At 35.4% G+C, this 21,008-nt stretch overlaps 1 protein-coding gene across 13 annotated transcripts in view; it reads right to left on the bottom strand.

Annotated features, from left to right (window-relative positions):
- Positions 1-21,008, bottom strand: part of IRAG1 (inositol 1,4,5-triphosphate receptor associated 1) — a 109,364-nt gene that overhangs the window by 30,449 nt on the left and 57,907 nt on the right. For 7 of the 13 annotated variants that reach the window (XM_052695661.1, XM_052695658.1, XM_052695670.1 and 4 more), the window contains exons 2-6: positions 10,434-10,527; positions 9,979-10,042; positions 6,762-6,815; positions 5,859-5,983; positions 194-294 (exon numbers count right to left, since the gene is read on the bottom strand). In XM_052695661.1, the coding sequence (XP_052551621.1) occupies positions 194-294; positions 5,859-5,927 (170 nt within the window). In that variant the 5' untranslated portion in view covers positions 5,928-5,983; positions 6,762-6,815; positions 9,979-10,042; positions 10,434-10,527. Of the gene's footprint in view, positions 1-193; positions 295-5,858; positions 6,046-6,761; positions 6,816-9,978; positions 10,043-10,433; positions 10,528-21,008 lie in introns of all 13 variants that reach the window. The other 6 variants (XM_052695665.1, XM_052695662.1, XM_052695666.1 and 3 more) reach the window with 6 other exon arrangements.

Below are 21,008 nucleotides of genomic sequence, written 5' to 3'. Positions count from 1 at the left end.
AAATAGTGTTATTGTGTTCTTTGTATTTGTTGGAGTTGAGAACAAATAGGAGGCATTACTTTTGGAACAACCTATGTACAAGGACACATCAATGATATTTTAATATGACACACATTTCAAAGCAAATTCTTAGAAACAGCTCCCAGAATTACTGTACAAATTATGCATAGATTGGTAGCATATAATGTAGTACCTGTTAACCAGATTTTTATCGATTTCTGCATCAGGCATACTAGCATTCTCTGGAAGAACAATAGAAGGTGTACTGCTTGTAGTTCCTTCAGCATCGGTGTCCTGAATGGTTTGTTATAAATATAAAAATAAAGTTGAATTGAGAAATTCAAAGTACTGAATATCCATCTGAGGGGAAAATAATTGGGATTTTTCTATTTAGCCTACAAATGACTGAACTGAGAATTAGCTTTTATCTGATAAGACATATTTGAGTTTAAAACCTTTATTTACACTGCAAGAAACAATTATAATTGCTTCTGCTAGGCACTAGTATGTAAAAGAAGAAAATGCTGTATTATTTAGTCATTTTTATTCTAAATTTTTCTTGAAATAACATCCCAAAGTTCCATAAGAAATTTTGACTTCAATTGGCAGCTGACATTTGTGTCCCTGCTCACGGCAGGGAAGTTAGAGCTATATGACCTTTAAAGACCCCTTCCAATCCAACATTCCATGATTCTGTGACATTTCTGAATCTTGAAGAGGAGCATGCTTACTAACCGTGGCACAAAGCCACTTACGTTCAACTGTTATAAACAACATTTTGCAAACACCATTTGCTCTCAATTGTGCTTGCTACTTTAAGAATATTTATCTATTAAAGGCTCACAGAAGCATAATGCAGAAGCAAAAAATAAAAAAAAATAATTATTTTAGTAGTTGTTAACACAGAAAAAAAATAGCTGCTGTAAAAAATAATTTGTACATTTGAATAATTACTCATGATAATTTAGCTTAACACATTAATGTTTTAGAGCATAGAGATTTCAATCATTTTGATTCTTTGCATTGAAAGTCATCAATTTATAATTTTGTTTCCATCATCTAACGGAGACTTTTTTTTGGAGAAGTTAGGGTAGTTCTAAGGTTTGTTACAACAAGCAAGTGGCAATAGAATAAACTGAAATAAAATTATATGCATACAGAAAGATACTATCATAGAATCATAGAATGGCCTGGGTTGAAAAGGACCACAATGATCATGTAGATTCGACCTGTTATGTGCAGGGTCACCAACCACCAGACCAGGCTGCCCAGAGCCACATCCAGCCTGGCCTTGAATCCTGCAGGGATGGGGCATCCACAGCCTCCTTGGGCAACCTGTTCCAGTGCCTCACCACCCCCTGTGTGAAAAACTTCTTCCTAATAGCTAACCTAATATATATCCCCTGTCTCAGTTCCCCCAGTTCCCTGTCCCTGTCTCAATTCCCCCTTGTCCTATCACCTCATAAACAGCCGTTCCCCCTCCTGTTTACATGCTCCCTTCAAGTATTGGAAGGACACAATGAGGTCTCCCCGGATCCTTTTCTTTTCCAAACGATTAGTAGTCATGTAGCTGTTAGGTATCACATACAATAGAATTCCTTTCAACATTTCTAAGGGACATATTTTACTGCTCTTGAAATAATACACTCTGATAAATACAAAGAACTCTGAAAGAATTTGAAAATGGCATAATACTCCAGTATAGAGCATAACACTTCTTTCCCTCAAATGCAAATTAAAAAATGTTTTGAATTATACACCTGATCTCGGATTCTTGGTTCTGTTATAAATTGCACTTCATACAGTTCCACAGTTCTGTAATTATAAAACTCATATGATGCTTCTGGGCGAGATCACACTGTTAATTACTGGAGAGTGGTATAGGAAACATACCAAGAAAACATGAACATTCAAGTTATAGAAAAATATTCCTTTAAAAATGTAAAAATATCTTCACTTAAGTGATACAAGCATGCAACTGATAGTGTATTGTAATAATTTGAAAGCAATTTTTAGTATTATTCTTGAAAATGGTAAATATCAATATATTTTGTCAAACAGACAATGACAAAAATGCAGGTGACTGCTATGCTTGTAGGTCAAAGCAGCTGAGTGCATACATACATTTTTTGTACTAATCCCATCACTACCAAAAAGTAAAATCTTTTGAGTGACATAAGAACATCAGCCTTAAAGTCACCCAGGCCTTTTTTTTAAGACTCCAAAAATAGTTGATTTAAAAAAAGAAAAGACTGCAGTCACTGCTAATTAAGGTCTGTCAAAATATGTGAATTGTCATCAGCAACAACAGTAATTAAACTTTTACATGGATGGAAATTCACACTTCCTGTTGTCCAAATCTTTTGCATAACAAGTGGCAACAAGAGCTAGGGCACGAAGATATTTCAGGGCCAGCTTGCTTGAATAAATATATATATCTTTATAATCATAAGAGCGCTCAGACTGATATATACAGGTATTGGAGCACGAGCTCTAAGTGGAAGTTTATGCTTTCACAAGTTGTACATCCACATAAGGTTTGGACAGAAGTTTTCCATCATCTTCCCATTGCTTGTCTACAAGTGTCCTCTCCTACTCAACTTCCAGACATAACTGCTCCCAGCCATCTGCAGTAGATGCCTCATCTTCCCTCCCAGTAACAGTGACTGCCTGCTACTAGTCTCCACTCCCTTTATATCCCAAGCCTTCCTCTCACAAAAATGGACAGTAAAATTGACTCAATCTTTGCTGTTTAGGTGGGAATTTATTTATTCACACTTGCTACAAGGATGATTATATATGACCTACTCTGGGGGAGAAGGAGACTTGTGCAGGGCTGGGAGGATGAAAAATGCAATTTTGGCCATAACAGAAGACCCAAGATGCTCAGAGATGCTCAGGGCAGGCAGATTCTGCAGAAATTCTGGTGTTAAGCTCTATCAAGACCTCCCTAAGAGAACATGCTTTTAAAGTTTTAAAATCCAGCCAAATTTGGATGGATTTGAACAGTAATGGGAAAAATGCATTTCTGCTAAAAGGGCTACTGTGCCAGAAAAGTCAGCTGATAAAGCTTTCCTGGATACCACCTACATTTTTTTTTAAAATATTGGAAAGAAAGTCCTCTGCCACATGGTCTCGTCCTTATAAAACCATGAAAGACCTTGACTGAATTTCAGAACATATTTGGCCTGAAACAGACAATCATGTGAAACTCCTTAGAAGAATAATGCATCTCAAGTGGTCTTTTGAGAGAGATGGGGTTTTAAACCAACTTAATTTTGTATATTTAAGTGAAATTTTGAGATGAAAGTTTTGCAAGTAAGGCAATGCATGTCAAGTTGTAAGAACATTTGGTTGAAAAAGACAACAGGAGAAAAGGCAAAGCAGGTACAGGACATCTTCAGACAAAACAAGTAGCATGCAGTGATGTGGTAAAAGAGGTGCACAGATTTAAACACAAAAAAATATGAAATGCAGAAACTTGAGTGACATAATAATCAGTGTAACAAAGATGTTATGAACATGTGAAACATCCTCTGAATAGACAGAAATACAGTGTTCAGGATACAAAGAGGTAAAAAAGCAGGAAAAAGGCAAAAATATTTTTTACTTAAAGAGAGGGGAAGATAGTAGCTCACAACCAGCCCTAGAAGTGTAGAGCTTATGATACATCATAAATCTTTTAACCTAATTGGTAAGGGTTTATTTTACTTTTCTTATATTTTTAACACTACAATGCATCAGTTATTACAGATATCATCAAAAGCTTACTAATGTTATGTGAAATTACTATTTAAACAAAAATACAGAAGTGGCTGAACATGACATCTAAATGTTTTATGAAGTTCGCTGGAAGAAATTATTCTGTATCAAACATCTAAAATATCCAGTACTTCCAGATTAGCACACAACAAAGAGTTCAACTGCACACTCATAATTCGGACACATTTCAAACAAGGGGTTAAAGAGCTTTGAATAGGGCTAACTGCTCTCAAAATGGCGTTAATGGGAGCTTCCCATCAGAAACCCAGAGCTAGTGAATATTCTGAGAAACGTTTACAGCAGCCAGCTTACCTAAGAAAAACTAAAATGGAAAACCAGATTAGATTTTTCAAAATGGATTTGAGAAATACAACCCCATGTTTCCATCATATACAAGATAACTAAAGTACACAGTAAGCTACACGTAACACAAGGTTCATATTCTTTTTCTCAGAACTGTTTTGTTAATACATAAGTGTTTGCATGTAAGGAAAGGGTAGGAGAGCATTTTTTGGTACAGAATAAGGAAATTGTTAGGCACTAGACAGCATTTTAAATAAGAGATTTCAGTCGTGAAAAGTTTTGTTCAGTGGCAGTGAAGGGGGCACAGCCTGGTAACCGGCCTCCCAGTTTGTTCTGTTCCTTCTGATGCCCTCTCCTTGTTTGCAGGTTCTATTACACAACATTAAGGTATCTCACCAATTACAGAGTCATGCTGTAGAACCCACTCTGCAGGAGGACCCAGGAGTGATAATAGATATGAACAAGATCAAACTGTCAGAACATTGGCTAGTTTCAATGCTTAATAATTCTAGTAGGCTAATAAGCAATGTGTTGATTAAAACCCTTCACCTGTTAAATTGTTATTTTTAGGCATTAAGTATCTGAAACAAAATGTTTCAACTAATTAACTGACTCATGAGCTATCTCATTGCTTCACTTCATTTCGGACCTACTTCTAAAAGGCCAGTATTTTATTTTAAAAGAATAGTTGGTTGAAGTGCTTCATTTCTGCCATTTCACAAGCCAGCCCTGGAATAGTCATTGATGTCTGCTATCTTATTTTCTTTTTTTAATCTTCGAGGGTGTATTTCAGTACTTCTCACAGAGGGGTGAGGGTGCATTAAAAACAAAGGGGAAAAAAAAACCCGCAGTAGAACAAACCCACAGACTACTTTCTTTATCTAATATACGATCTCAGCTAATAGTCTGATAAACTTGCATCCATTTAGGGTGTTTATCTTAAGCCAGGAAACTAACACTCAGCACAGTGTGCTGTTTAAATGGAATGTATGACAAATCGATGTAGGGCTCACTGCTGACAATATTTTCCAATGGTGCTGAAGTAGCGGATGTTTTCACCCAAAATATAGAATACAGTGTCCTCAGATCCAAGGACAGTGATATACTCTAACTGAGGATGTGCCAGATTATAAATTCTGTTCTCCTTTATACCAGATTGCACGAAACAGGATGATCTAGATAATATGATTTCATAATTCTTTAATTCAATTAAACTAATAACTTATTAAAAAGTTAATAACAAAACCAAATTATTAGAAAATAGAACTAATTTTATCAGTAGTATAAATTATTCGAAAGGCAAAACTGTCATCACTTAATGATTTTTTTCATAATATCTGCAAATAAAACTTTAAAACCTATACACAATTAAATGAATGCATACGGATAGCTGTCACACACACTCAGTGTAGTTTCAGAACATACTCAGCTATTATTATTGCAAATATAGTGAAATAGTACAAACCAAAAAACAGATTTCCATCTTTTACACACATACTAATTGGAGAACACCTTCTATAAATTTGTAAGAGCAACAGCAGGTGTTTTCAGACTACTGTGGGGCGTAAATCTAAGTTCTTTTCTCAGAAGTTAAATTTTTATGGAAACACAACAGTTGTCATTCCTTAATCTAAAAAATACTTGAAAAATTCTAAGAAAGTCAGCTGAAAAATCACTCATCAGTTTGTCACCAGTATATAGCTAAGGACTATGTTATTTTGCAGACTCCTAAATGTACACAGGCAGTTTCAGCCCCAAAAATAAGTATCAGAAAAATCTGTAAGAGTGCTTACTTTGGCTGGAGGAGAACTGTTGTGTTGTGCCTCTTTTAGTTGTTCATTTTCTTCAGGTAGGGTTGGCATGGTGGACAGAATGGAGCACGTTGATCTGCAATGTGGACTATCACGACCATACACTGCTGAGAATGAGACTGTTTCAAGTTAGCCTGAAGGTATAAGTGCTGCAAGGCCTTGTGATCCACTAGATGTGTTAGATGCCAAAAATACATATCAAATTCATTAATAAAGCTATGGTCTAACACAGAGATCACTTTACAATAACAAACAGTATTAAGGTTTAAAATTAACTATAATCTTGTGTTTTATTAAACTAAAGTTTTCAAGGTCAAATATAATTCTATAAATGCATTCAACCTCCCTTTCTTGTTGCTATTCCCACTCCTCTTCATGTCACAGATTTTATTTATTACTTTTTTTCCTACTGTGACTGTGTCGGCTGCAATTAAACTACCTCACTATAGATCTTCCAAGAAGAAAACAAAACAATATCCTGGGTATCTGTAACATTCCTTTTAGTAACCAAGAAAGTTCTCATGCTACGGAATATGATCTCAGATTGCAAAGAAAGGAAGATCTTTAGAAGGAAAATTGGTCAGTCAAATCACAACACTCTTTCTTTGGGCATGTGCTGAGGCTCTTTAAAGACCTAGGTGAGTTGGGCAAATACTATAAACATTTGCTGTATGTCTGCCGAAGACTACAACAATGTACAAGACATTTTCAAAGCAAAATAGTAGTTATGCTTGAATGGGAAAAAAGAAATCACTGCTGACTAGCTGAGAAAATTATTGTTTTTAGTATCAACTTGAGCTACTGCCTTCACATTGTAATCAGAGAAATGATTGGTACTAATCCTTACAGCTACAGAAGTATTACAAGACTTACTCTGACACCTACCGGACAATTAAGGAACAGTTCTCACAAATAAATCATTTGACTCCTTGATGGTGCCTATAGACAACAGATTAGATGATTAACAGAGACGACGTGATACATAATGACTGACTAGACAAGTAAAATATATTTCCTTGACAGTTAATTTGCAGCTGTGTATAGTATTGTGTTATAAACTCAAAGTCTAATGTAGCAACAACTTAAAGAGTAGGCCAAGGAGATGAATATACACATCAAGTACTGGTTCTACGACCAAAAAATATTGTCTTCTCTGAAACCCAAGTTCCTAATTTCATCATTATTCTTTTACTGCTCTGTAGATGAGGATGGAGTAAAAGAGTCATGATGGCGAGATGAGTTCATATAACTTTAAGGTATTTGACAACCTAACATCAATTTTCTAGTTTTCCTTTCCATCTCAGGGAAGGGAAGATTATTAAAGAACATACTGATTTATTGAGGCTGGCAATTAAAATTATCGAAATACTCTTAAAAAATCAACAAGAGAGAAAAATAATCATAGGAAATACCAAAGCAGCCACATTACTTAGAAATTCCTCACCTCACCTTTCACAGAACTAGGAAAACCTACAAAATGTGTGAAAACTTTAGACTACAGAAGCAGTTAGGACCTATGCTTTTATTATGCTTCTACTCCATTACTAGAAGAATAATCAGACACAAGGCCATTCATATGAAATTTAATGCATAATTAATATCTTGAAAAGAGCTACAACAGCAACTACCTGTACACAAGCATTTCTGTGCTTTCAAAACAAACAAACAAACAAAAAAACCAAAACACCACCACAATTATTCCATTGACGTTCATTGGTAAAGACTGTGGAAAGATGCAACATAAATTATGTAGTTGTAAAGTCCAATAGAAATACAATTTCTTTTCCCTCTCTCTCCAGTTAGTTTTCTATTTCTTACACAAGACATGCTAATCACGGTAAGAAAATCATGTTTCAATGTTATGTAGATAATTTGAACCTGCTACAAGTGAGTTTCTATTGTACTGCAGTAAGAGGAAGCTCACATTTCTGTCAAGGTTTTATCCACCTCTAACTGCATATAAAAGTAGAGAAAGTTTTCCATGAAAGAAGGTATATTTTTCTTTAATAAACATTTTTGAATCATCCTTAAAGTCTTAAATATGATGGAATACAGACCTTCATGATAACATATTTAATAAACCCACAGAGATTAAGCAGACAGCAGTTAAACTTCTGTGATTCAGCAGTGAAGTATTTTTGTTTCAAGCAACAGTCACTGACTACGAAGGTGAGACAGAGGCAAAGTAATGAAGAAAGATGAAATGGACCAGCTCTTCATTCCCGTAAAAAAGCCCTGGCATCTGTTGCAACTTCTGAGTTTGCAACACCTGAAATCCAACAACAACAACAAAAAGTAAAAAATAACGAGGACAGATGAATTGTTCATCTAACCTCTGTTAGTGTTTGCTTTATGAATTTATGGGAATGTTGAGCTTAAAAAAAAAATCAGGAGAATTTCAAGTCATGGCGAAAAGTGTACTGGCAGAGTCTCATGCTGAGCTGCATAGGCTATTGTGTCAAACTGTTTGATTCCCTGTCCCAGTTGAGCTCCCAGTACACACTAAAGAAAAGTAATGTAAGTCATTTAAACAAGAAAGAGCTGTTAAGCACAGCAAGTTTCAGTTCATTTTTCAGATTTAAAAGCAAATATCTTTGTGAAGGAAAAAAGTCAACAGGCTAAACTGAAAATAGAAAGAGAAAAATCCTGAGCTGTATTGTCTCAGAGATGCAGCATTCTAAGTACAGCCAAAGGAAAACAGAGGGCAAGATGATGATGAATTTATGCCACCTTAAAATTCCTGAGATTTGGAGTAGACTGAGTTCAGTCCATATTTGACATAATAAGAACCTTATTCAGACTTCTTTACAAAGCTATCTTAAACACAGGAAAAATCTCCATGTCTTTGAACTGCTGGTTAGTAAGAATATGTGTTCTTCTGACCTTCTTTCTTTTCCCAATACCTCTCCAGAAGGAAAAAACAAACAAACAAACAAAAAACAACCACAGTTCTGAGAATTGTACAAGTAAAGCATACATCTGTTGATTCATAGTCTGAGGTTTCTTGAAATAAACATGGTATCTGCATAACTTGATGTTACTGCTGCAGACCACAAGTGAGCCAAAGCAAGGGCTAATGCTTCTGTTATTTCAACAAAATATATAAGCATATAGTTCCATTTATAAACTATGTGAATTCTAATTCCTAAAGAATTTTCAGTCCAAAAGCTTATTTTTAACTTGCACAACATTCATAAAAACACTAGGCCAAATCCTTTGTAAATGTTACTACTCTTAAACAGCACGAAACATCGCATCTTGTAAATGCAATGGATACAAGGAAGGAAGTAGTCTTCTTGCCAAGAGTTTTGCCATTTTCTGTATCAATTACTGCCTTCTGATAGCAGTGGGAAGGGAAAAGATTTAGAAATGTTGGAAACATTAGACATTACTGAAGCAATGTTCTTCCATTACTGCTGAAGAGACCTTATGCCTATCAGATAATGAAAATTAGTAAATGTCAGTGAGAATCAAAGCATGTAGAGAAACAGTTCATCAGAACACTTGAATAAGAACTAGAGGAGCTTATCTGCCACTCAAAGATATAAAGAAAGAAATGTCCTTGAAAAATTTATTTCCTGGAAAGAGTACAGCCTTGCAGTCTGCCAAAATTCAGTATACCTACCTAAAAAGCACCTTAAAAACTTACTGAGCAGTACATGGAGAGTAACTACCCTGATACTAAGCACGCTTCTTTGCCAGTTTTGGGAATCACACTATCATTAGCTTTGCAAACTTTATGTCCTTTCCTCAAGCATAAATGTACGTCAGTAAAAAAAGAAAATCATACATTAATCTATGCAATAAAAACAGAATTTTTCCCCCTCAAGATATTAAAAGAATAGGTAACAAAATACACCTACACCTTAAAAATGGCCCAGATGAAGGATATGTCACTAATTGGAAGATTCTCTCATTTCTTTTACTAAGTATTGAATAAGCTCTTTCTGACCTAGATCTGTCTTCTGAAAGTCTATCATGAGATTATTGTAGTATATTATATCAGAGTAAATGGTTCCCAAAACAACTCCAGAAACTGCAAAAGCTTTAAAATTATGTTTAAGAATTCAAAATTAGATACTTGTAGACATTCTGAACTCACATATCACAAGAAGAACAGATGTGGGCGAACCTCTAGAATGTTAGCCTGCATGAGCCTTTTGCACCTACAAAATGAGTTAAAACAAACAAACAAACAAACAAACAAAACACTTATGCTTTTCATTAGACAGTGTAAAGAAGGAAAGAAGAGGGAAAAAAAAAACCATACAAGATGGAGTGCTTCTTAACGTTTGTCTGTTACTGTAAACTTGGTACTTAAAATAGTCAGGAAAAGAATGATCCCAAGATCAAATTTGTTGTCAGATATAGATCAGTGAATGCAGAGAACTTACTTTTACACTGTGTAGGCTTGGAGTACAATCTCCAGGAAATGGTGATCCGGGAGCTCTATTCCTTAAAAGGGAAAAGTATTTAGAGGCCCTTGGCTTTCAGTGTGTTCCCTCTGCAACTCATTTTACCACAGCAGATAAAACTAAGTACGATCATTTAACTTACCCTCTCTGAGTCACAGCTGAGTACAGTGTTAGCAAAAGCTTAAAGGTGCTTTACTCCATCTCCACGGATAGTTTAGCAACTGACCTCAAGTTCTCTGAAATAAACAATTAAGAAAGCATTATATAAATATTTTTTTACCTCATATTGCCTCTGTTCGAGTCAAGGAACTCTCATTTGTCAACAGTGGAAGTTATGTACTCATGAATGCAGCTGAGCTGCACAACTGTGTGATGCTTTTTGCAATGTTTTTCTTTGTTGTTCTGTATAGTAGTTGTAAAACATTACCATATTAGAAAGATATCTTTTTGCATTCCTTTTGTATAGCTGAAAAGCATATTGAATTTATAGAGTATTTTGAATTACATTTTGCAATTTTGAATTACATAAGAAATGCTAAACTTTTTGTATTCAAACCAAATGTGAGCAAACTGACGTATTTTCCATATGTTTGTGCCATAACCTTCTCAAGTATGAAGCATTTAACATACACAAACAGTTCACAGGTATAAATAAGCAATGTCAGCATGTGAAAAACAAAAACAACAATATAAAAACTCATTCAGAATGTCTTAATAGAATTTCTTCAACATTTTGCGTTGGTGCTTCAGAATTTTTGTACAACTTAAACCACAACTGAATTTGACCTGTTTACATTCTTAAGTTCTGTTCACATTATTATCCATACAATTATGCAGACTGGAACCTGAAAGACAGAGAAAACGCTTCTTTTTAAAGATACAGAACACGACCTCTGGGACATGCAAAGGTTGTGCAACTGCTACATGAAAGCTTCTATTTTCATTTTGAGAAATATGGAGATTAATTCCCAAAGAACTTAATACTACTAGACAATTAGAACAGTTTCAGGTTGCAAACTAAGAGCAAAGGGATAAATGTGAATAACACTGCTGCAATAATGACCTCATAAAGTTCAACAAGGCCAAGGACAAGGTCCTGCATGGGGGCTGAGGCAAATCCAGTCATTTAAAGAAGCATGACCAGCAGGTCAAGGGAGGTGATTATCTCCCTCTACTCTGCTCTTGTGAGACCCACCAGAAGTTCTGTGTTCAGCACTGGTACTCCAGGACAAGAAGGACATGGACCTGTTGGACTGTATTCAGAGGATGGCCATGAGCACCTCTCCTATGAAGACAGGCTGAGAGAGCTAAGGTTGTGCAGCCTGGAGATTTGAAGGCTTCAGGAGGTCAGGAAGACTTCACTGCAGGTTTACCACAACTAAAGGGGGCTAAGAAAGCTGGAGAGCAATTCTGTCAGAGGCTGTAGCAGGAAAAGGGGTAATATCTTTAAGCCAAAAGAGAGCAGATTTAGATAAAGTATTATAGGATGCTCCATCTCTGAAAATATTCAAGGCCAAGTTGAATGAAGCTTTAAGCAATCTTGTCTAGTGGGTGCTGTCCCTGCTTGTAAACTAGATGGTATTGAATGTCTCTTCCAACACAAACTATCTCATGATTCTATAATACATTAAAGAAAGAAACCAATATAAGAGTAAGGAGAATGTAGTGAGTATCTATCCCTTGCCTACTCAGATTCTAGCAAACTTTTCTCTCTTAAACTCAATGGGTACAAATCTTTCTCAAGAACAGAAACTACCACATAAGACTTGCTTTATGAAGAGGCATTGCAAAAAAAAATCTTTTTCTGCTTCCCGTTTTCCTTATACCTCTACAGATAAAACTTGATGGTTTTAGCCATTTGCTTGAATGAGAGAAATAAAAATCTACATTAGAGGAGAAAAAAATGATTTTTTGATCCATGTTCCTACTAATCTGATTGGAAGCATCCAGAAGAATTTATCTAAGTATGTCTGGTTATGGCTTAAATCTCTGCTAAAAATAAAAAAAATTGGTGGAGAGGTGATTCTGGTGCACTATAAATAAAACTGACTCCTGCAACAATGTACTTGGTTTCATCGTGTGCCTAAAACTTTAAATAATCAGTATCAAGAAACTTGGTAACTCCAACAGAGTAACATACAATGTTTTCTGGGAATTCTGTACTTAAAGACCATTTTGGTCTCAGCTGTAGGCTTTTCTCTTAAACCTTAGAAGAGAAATCAATTAGCGTGATTTCACACACAGGCAATTATTTTTAACATAATTAAATGCAAACATAAGACTTACTAGATGGGAAAATAGCCTTATTTTGTCTGTGAAATACTGTCAGTCATCTTTGTTTTAGCAATAATTATTTTTGCTTTATTACCAGTTAATCTTTAGATTTACTTCTCTTGCAAGTACTTTTCTTCAAAAAGTGGAGGAAATGAAAACAAAATGATACCATATGCTCAATCTTCTGAAAAAATAGCAGTGAAAGCCACCTATATATTTCACCGACTTTCTGAAAGGATTAAGCACAAATCCCCATTTATGTAGAAAGATGTCCAACAGTGAAGCAAGTAGAGATTAAAGATTTTAATCATGGTAGGTCCTTTACCTCACTGCTTACTTCAGAAACTCATTCAAAGTCATATAAGAAACTTTAGCTACTTGTGAATAACTGCACGCATATGCCCAGGGTCAGATTAGGTCACAGAATAGTCATATGTTCCTAATTGTATTATCCTGAAGTTTTTAGATATGTCTCCTGCATTTTAAATTTCCACTTATCACTTCTAACAGTATTTGCTTTTTATCATTTCAGCAATTCTTTCCCTTGTTTTGTGTAAAAGGAAAGAAAAATGAACATAAAAAATATCACTCTACCATTCAGAGATACTTGTTTCCATGAGTTCAATTTTAACTTCCAAACATAACTTTTACCTCATCTGACTTCCTACTGACCTTATTTTTTTCTTCTCTTTAATCATCTGTGGACTTTCAGATAGAATGACAAGAACAAGACAGCAAGAAGCACATTCCGGGTCTCTAAGAAGCCACCTGGGCTGAACTTTGAGTTACTTTAACATCCAAGGGCTGCTCTCAGAGAAATGCCCCCTATTTTATTACACTGGTCCGTAACACTAGAAGAGGATCTCGATAGCATGGCAGAAGAGGTTGAGACTTCCCACCACTATCCTGCTACATTTCATTGCCATGTGACAGATGGAAGCAGAGGGGCAGTCTGACAAAACGGCATCCGGTATGGAAGTGCAGATGAAACAAATATATGCCTTTGAATTCCTTCAAGCAGGAAAAAATGGCACCCCTTGACATTTGCTGAACGTTTATGGAGACCTAACAATGGCTGTGAGAACAGTGAGGCTGCAGGTGATGCATTTCAGCAGTGGTGACAGCAAGAGTGGGTCACCTCTGCTCATGCAGATATTTACAGATGAAGCAAGTAGGCTTGTGTTCTCCACTGGTGAAAATGCATAGCCAATAGCAGTGACTAGGTTAAAAAATAGCACTTTGTAACTGAGAATTAATCAAGTAGTGTTACTGTGTTCTTCGTATGTGTTGTAGTTTCTGTGGAAATAAATAGGGGGCATTACTTTCAGAGTGACCTTCATGTGCACGTATTTTGTGAATAAAATGGCACAAGTGATATTAACTCACAGTTAATGAATTCAGCTAGCATTAGCAAATCTGATTATCAGAAGATTGTCAGATCATAAGGCAGAGTTGACATGTTTCTTAACTTGCAGACTATTTTTTATAGCCTTGAAGGAAATGCAATTTACAAGAAGATTGTGAATACGGAGTGGGTAGATATTTGGCATGGAGAATAAGGACTTCTAAGCATAACAAACAATGTATAAGAAAGTATGAAGAAGAGTGGGAGAATCATGCATTAAGTGCCATTCAAGAGGGTAGTTCACAAAGAATGCAAAGCTAGGAAATATCTGGAGGAAAAACTTATGATCGTATGATCAAGATATCAACCTTAAAAAAAAAAGGAAATTAAAAAGAGCTGAAAGCTAAATGTGGGTAAAAAGATGTTGCTCTTTTCCTCTTGGATAACTTACTATCCACAAAAATATGTTAGTTTCTTTAGAAAGAAGCATCAGCCTTGTCTTGTGGTCTTTTTCAAGCTCTCTGATGCAAGAACCATACATTGATAAAGTGCCCAACAGAAATTGCTCATGACAATTTCAATAACATCCGTAGATAATAAAACAGACAAACATACTTTCGCCTAAATGAGCATCATGTAGTCAGTAACAGTCATTTGGGTTTCTTTTCCTTCTGTTCCTTCTTATAGATTTGGAGAAACCTAGAAACATCTCCAATATCTGGACTGCATGTATTATAAATCACATTCTAGTTACACATTTATTTTCATCAATGTTGTAGGTTGAGTTGGGAACTTGAGCTGAGATTCTCTGACTGGCATTTGACAACATTCTTACTTAATGTAAAAAGAGAACAAATTTGTTTGGGGAAGGGGAGGCAAGTACAGGAAAGAATAAATTTCATGTCCTTTGCTGCCTTTCCTCATCCCTTCCCTTTGGCCCCCCCCACCATCCCCCTTCCATTTTAAAAGTTATTATATGAAGTAATATTTTCAAGTTCAATTTTTACATATAAGTGTTTTAAAAATAATTATAGGGCAGCTGGATATCTACTTTATATAATTTGGAAAAAGTTACTAGCAAAGGCTTAATTCAGAAACAAAAGAAAGCTGGAGGCAATTAGGGCAGAACACTATTGCCTAGTGACCCAGGATTCTTATTGTTAGCAAGCAAAACATTTTCCAAATGAAGAAATTGAAAATTCTTTCTTCCCATAATTAAAAAGGGTAATCCCAGACAGCATACTTTGTTGAACAAAACAACAATAAATAGATTTATTTGGAATCCTAAAGTGCACTTGCAATATTTTGTTTTTGAGCAAGATGAATACACTAAGCTCTCCATCTTGCATAGATAAGTGGTAAAGCAGCAAAATAAATTTTTAATTCTCTTTTTATGCTTCCTGCACAAAATGAGATTCACAGTGGCTTACTTCAGTGATATGCACAGATGTCTGCAATTGCAAAAATCAGCACACCCGAAAGAGCATGAATGTGTCCCACTTTCTTGCTTATGAGAAAAAGAATTATGAGTTCAGTTCTGCTGAGTTTTTAAAACATTGCTTTACACGAGGAAAGGAATAACTGAAGTATTAACTTAGTCAAATAATTTGCCATTTTGCAGACTGTGTCGAGTATTACTTGATCACTCTTATATGTTACTGAATTATTGTCATTCTGGAAGAATAATGCCCAGAATCAATGAATTCAAATTGGAAGTTCACCTGGATAAACATTCTTCTTGAAGCAGCATAGACAATGACGCAACTAAGTTGCTTTGCATTTTGCCCAGTTGGATCTTAAAAATTTCTAAGGACAAAATGCAGGATTTCTGAAATTTGAATTAGTGTTTACTTATCTCCACAGTATTTCCTCTCTCTCCTTATATATACAGTCAGAATTTCATTTGTACTTTATTGCCATTTTTTCTCATTCTCCTGCTAGCCACTTCTGTAAAATTTGTGAGTCCTTCTTAGTTAATCTTCTTTCATACTGCAAGACTGCTACTAGACCCCCTGAAGTAGCCTCATCTTCAGGCTAAGCAATAGCAGTTGGTTCCTGAAGACTCCCCTCACAGAATGTGTACCTTCTATTTCAATGGCCCTCCCTTGATTTACACAATGTGTTTGCATAATGCAGTATGATTTATATTTATCAATATCCTGGGGGCTCAAAGCCAGATGAGTTAAAACAAATTGGGTGAGAATGTATTCCTGCTTTTCCTCCATGTCTAACAATCAAAAAAGACCCTCAAGTAGCTTCACTTTAGTGCCAAGTAGAATATTAACTATGACTACATTATTTGAATCCCATGTTTCAGTCACTTTTTCCACACATCCAGCAGTATGCTCATCTTTGAGTGTCTCAAATTGGAGACAGAAATGCTGTAAATCATCAAATAATGTTATTTTGATAGAAGTAGAACAGTCTCATCCATAGATTACACACTGACTGTGTGAGCCTAACTGTGAAGAAACAGAATAACCAATAAATATACCTTTTCTGTCCTGCTAACAAACGATCTAGAAATCTGAACAGAAAATAACATCGAAATTTTCGAATGCAAGCTTTTAGGTGCTCTTGTAAGGAATAGCAACAGTTTGAAAACTAGCAGCTGTAATAATTTATTGTATCAATACTTAGGTTCAGAAACAGGCCATAGTAAACAAAAAAACAACCAAGCAAAAATCAAACAAAAAAAATCATTTTTAGTTAGACATTGGATGATTGTTGATTTTAATGTTATCCAAAGAGGAAAACAAATCGGTGCAAAACTGCAGCCAAAAGCCCTGTCCTTACTCAAAGGACCTATACATTTGCAATACAAGATTTTGCAAATGTACTTTGTAAAAGGTTTCTGTCTACAGTTCTCAACATCCACTGTTTTCTGTGGCTTATGTTATTGCTACTGAAAGCATGATTCTAGCAATATATTAAAAACAGACTGAAAAGTACCTTCCAGATGTAGTTATACAGCAACATTTTCTCTCTATGAAGTCCTTAAGTTTTCTACAAATTAATCATTTATTTTTACTGATTTTCAAGAAGTGTATTGTGAAGAGGACTGTTCAACTTACGTACTAAGTGAAGTCAGAATTTCATTGTTTAGAAGCAGCTATTTTTTCATACTGGGATTTAAAAACAAGGCCCCACTAAATCTAGAGAGTGAAAGGCCATCCCCGTACTGCTGAATTTAGCTAAGAAACTCAGTGTGCCTTTTACTGGCTAAGTTAGCAATAGATTGACTGTCTCCGGTGAGATACTTATTCCTGTCTATTCCAACATATATTCTCAAGGTGTGCTCCCTCTTCAGAAAACCGTGTTAACTTGTCACAATTATGAAGTTAGAAGTAATGCCAATAAACAGTATTTGATTTAATCATTTAAGTTCTGCATATGTATTCCTTCAAACATGATGATATGGTCAGTAAGGCTGAGGTAAAACAAATTATGTGAACTTTACATATTCAGAGATACTGTGTTAATACAGAAACTGTTCCATTAGAAAAGCTCGTGGTACACCTGTTCTCGTGTCTTATAAACTCAAGTACTAATTTGCATTCAAATTAGTATTCAAAATTCAAATTATTCAAAATATTCAAAATATTCAAAATTCAAATTGCAATATTTCATGTTGCATCCACAGCACTATGTAAACCTCATTTGTAAAAGAAATTTGGTAAGCTTTGTGAAATGAATTCTTCTTCAAGCAACTCGCATTACAACTTTCTGTTCTTTGGAACACACTGATTCAGATCAGGAATCTGAACAAACTCCCAGTGCAGAAATGTCTTTGAAGTAAGAAGACAGAGGCCTGTTGAGTATTGACTTTAAACAGAGAGATGCGGCATTATGACAACCAACTAGACATGTGCTTCAAATGATTACTTAAAAGAAGTAAGGATCTGTCTACTGTCCCAGCTTTGAGAATATCCTGGAAGGAGACCTCATCTCAGGTAGTACTTGCAAGGCTTTCTCAACTCAACTCTGGTCTTATTTTTGGCTTGAGAAGCAAATGCTTCTAATTCTCTCCTGCTCTTAAACACCACATTAATCTCCCTGGTTCAGTCAAGGTGCACTTTTCAGTGGATGCAGATTATCAGCCACAGCAAAAATTACAGAAGAAATCATTTACCCTTGCTTCATCATTATTTGGCATTCAGAGAGAAAAAAAAGAAAAAATGCATTATCACCTAAATTCTATTTTAATGTGAGGAAAAGAGGAGCAAGCATGCTGCTTATCAGTTCAGAAAGAACATGAATTTCCTGAGTTGCTGTAAGAATAGTGAGAAAAATAAGAGCAAACAACAGTTTACAAGAGAGGAAAGCAAACTCTCATTTCCTGTCTTTTCAAAGTTCTTTTAGTTTTCATCAGAATCCAAAATGAGTGAAGAAAGATTGTTGCTAATATACAGACAGTAGATTACAAACCTGACTTTCCTCTGCATTTATCATATGAAGTCCTTATCTATAGAATCCTAGGTTAACACTGTAATGCAAAAAAAAAAACCCAACAAACAAACAAAAAACAACTCCAACACATTCAAGGCTTTATTTTGCAGGTGCCCTCATGAAGAAAGAACTCTCATAGACTGTCCACTGCACTAGCATCTCAAATCTTCTATACTGCTTAACTCTCAGGATATTAACTCTAAGGATGCAAAGAGGTTTTTAGCCTCCTACTGCTGGTTTACTCATTTTGATGAAACAAAAGTGCATTAAATGTGGGCTGCAGAGAAATATGTGTTTTTAAATGTTTAACCATAAAGTCACACTCTGAAACCAGATGTAAACAAATTGATTGTATAATTCCTCTCACGTTAAAATCCATCTCTGCGGGTCTTACAGGTCTTTCATATGAAAGAAAATGAGGTCCATTTTGTTTATTGACTTAAGTTCTGGAGTCAGGAGCTTTATAATTTGCACTGATTTGGAAAAAAATTTAATTGGCTTGCTTATGCTAGAAAGTATGGTCAGAAAAATACAACTTTTTGTTTTCCTTAGAAAATTACTGAATATAAAAGTATTAAGTCTTTAATAACAAGATGGTTTGCTAACCTAACCTTATTCTTACTGTTTTCTAAGATTGTTCTCCAAAAACAAATGCAGGAAAGCTAATAATAAAGATCAAAGCTATCAGAACAAGAAAGGAATTTTTATGGATTGACTGGCATGCACAGTACCAAAAAGATGTATTTTATGGGTAATTACACAGTTTAGAACAAAGCTTTGAGACAAACAACAGCTCTGCTCTTCTGGAATAGCATAAACCAAATGCAGCAAATTGTTAATGTCCAATTTATCAAAATCTTTCTCTGATAAAATTATTCAGTCAACACCATTCCTTCACTGATTACATCCAGGAGCTGATCCAGAAACAACTTTACACATAATCTCATCAACATCTAAATAAACCCCACACATTTATTACATTTTTATCAGTGTTGGGCACAAGAAGTCTCTTCTGAAGAGGTGAACTTAAACCGGAGAATTACTTTTGCAGGAAGAGCTACAGAATTTCGGGCAAACATTTTTAAGACTTTGGCTTCAGAACATAAAATGAAAAATGGGGGAGGTGAGGAATGGATAAAAGAAGCAGAGATATTTATGGAAGAGAACTTTAAAAGAGAAACAGGGCATATCTAATGCCAAGATTTGCCACTGAAATATAACATCTCACTCCAGTTGTTCTGTTTCTCATCCAGACTGTTCTCTCTACTGAAACAACACGTGGATAAGGCATATGCTTGCCTTTCAGCCATCCCAGTCTGCTGGGACAAACCAGTTTAGTTCAAAGCAGTTTAGTTCAAGCTCTTAGTGACTGGGATTGTATGACATCTCCCATTCCATTGTAGCTTCTAGAAGTTTGATAAGTTCTGGCAGAGGCTCAAGGTGATCATTTGGGGGAGCAGAAATATTCACATTTTGACATTGAGCTAAATCTAACAGAATGCATCTTTTTTAGTGCTTTATCAGCTATGCTAAAATTCAATACCAGGACAAGAGGGAAAGTTCTCCTACAGATTAAGAAAGGCAACAAGAGGTAGAAACTATCAGTCTGTCTTTCTGCTGCAAAGATTACACTTCCACAGGGGCTGCCATGTTCAGTATTGTCATGACTTTTACTATCATAGAAAGAAAATTATATTTAACCGCAGTGCTATTTAATAGAAAATACAGGCAAGAACCATCCTTTTCTTCCCAGAGGATCAAGAAACAGACTGATAAAGTTTACACACCCCTCACACTCTTTACACAAAGGATTTTTAACATGAAGGGTCTGAAAAGTCATGAAGGATCTGGTAAAGAGGGTATGTAGAAAAACAGGTGAAGGAAGGTAAGATGATATAATCAGACCTAAAGCCAGCCAAGGTGAGTTTTGAGATATGAGCAACTAAATGATAAAATGGCAGATAAAAAACACTGCTTAAAAGTGTAAATTAATGCATATTGGAAAAATAGCCTTAAATATACTTAGCTAAATCAGAACTTATCATTATGTTTTACCAGTCAAGAAAAAGATCTGAGTCATTTTGGATACTTCACTGAGAATAGCATTCAGCAGCAGCCAAAAATGCAAAAAATGTGAGGAATTAGTAGGAAAGAATTGAGAACAAAATTGAGTATAAGCATTCTATGCCCAAATCTTTAGCAGTTCTAGTCACATCTCAAAAATAATGCAACAAAAATACAAAGAGTACATAGAATTCAAGAATGGTCAGAGCTCTTCAGCTTTAAAAGGAGACATTTCTGGGTAGAAACAGGAGTGAAATTTAAAAGAAATCACAAGTGTTAATTTTATAGTCTCTGGACCAGGAAGCTCTAACTTGTAGATAGTTAAAAAAAAAATACTTAGTTCCTGTGTTGGATTAGGCAAATAATATCTGTGACCTTGACATCCAGTTCTAAAGTTTGCTGGTAGAAGTGGGTTAAATTTTTAAATGAAAGCAATATTGAGAGAGTGAACAAAGTGAACAACAGAGGACAATTGTCTTTATGCCCATTATGAATGATTAGCATTGCTGAAGGAATGGATGGATACTAAAGCAGAAAGAAGAAAAAAGTCTCTTGCATTACACGTACACGGTAAAAGTACTGCCA

Source organism: Tympanuchus pallidicinctus, unplaced genomic scaffold (genome assembly GCF_026119805.1).
Source record: "Tympanuchus pallidicinctus isolate F22 unplaced genomic scaffold, pur_lepc_1.0 scaffold3, whole genome shotgun sequence".
Classification (NCBI taxonomy): domain Eukaryota; kingdom Metazoa; phylum Chordata; class Aves; order Galliformes; family Phasianidae; genus Tympanuchus; species Tympanuchus pallidicinctus.
Note: the sequence above shows the minus strand (reverse complement) of the source record. Positions and strands in the feature narration are given on the sequence as shown.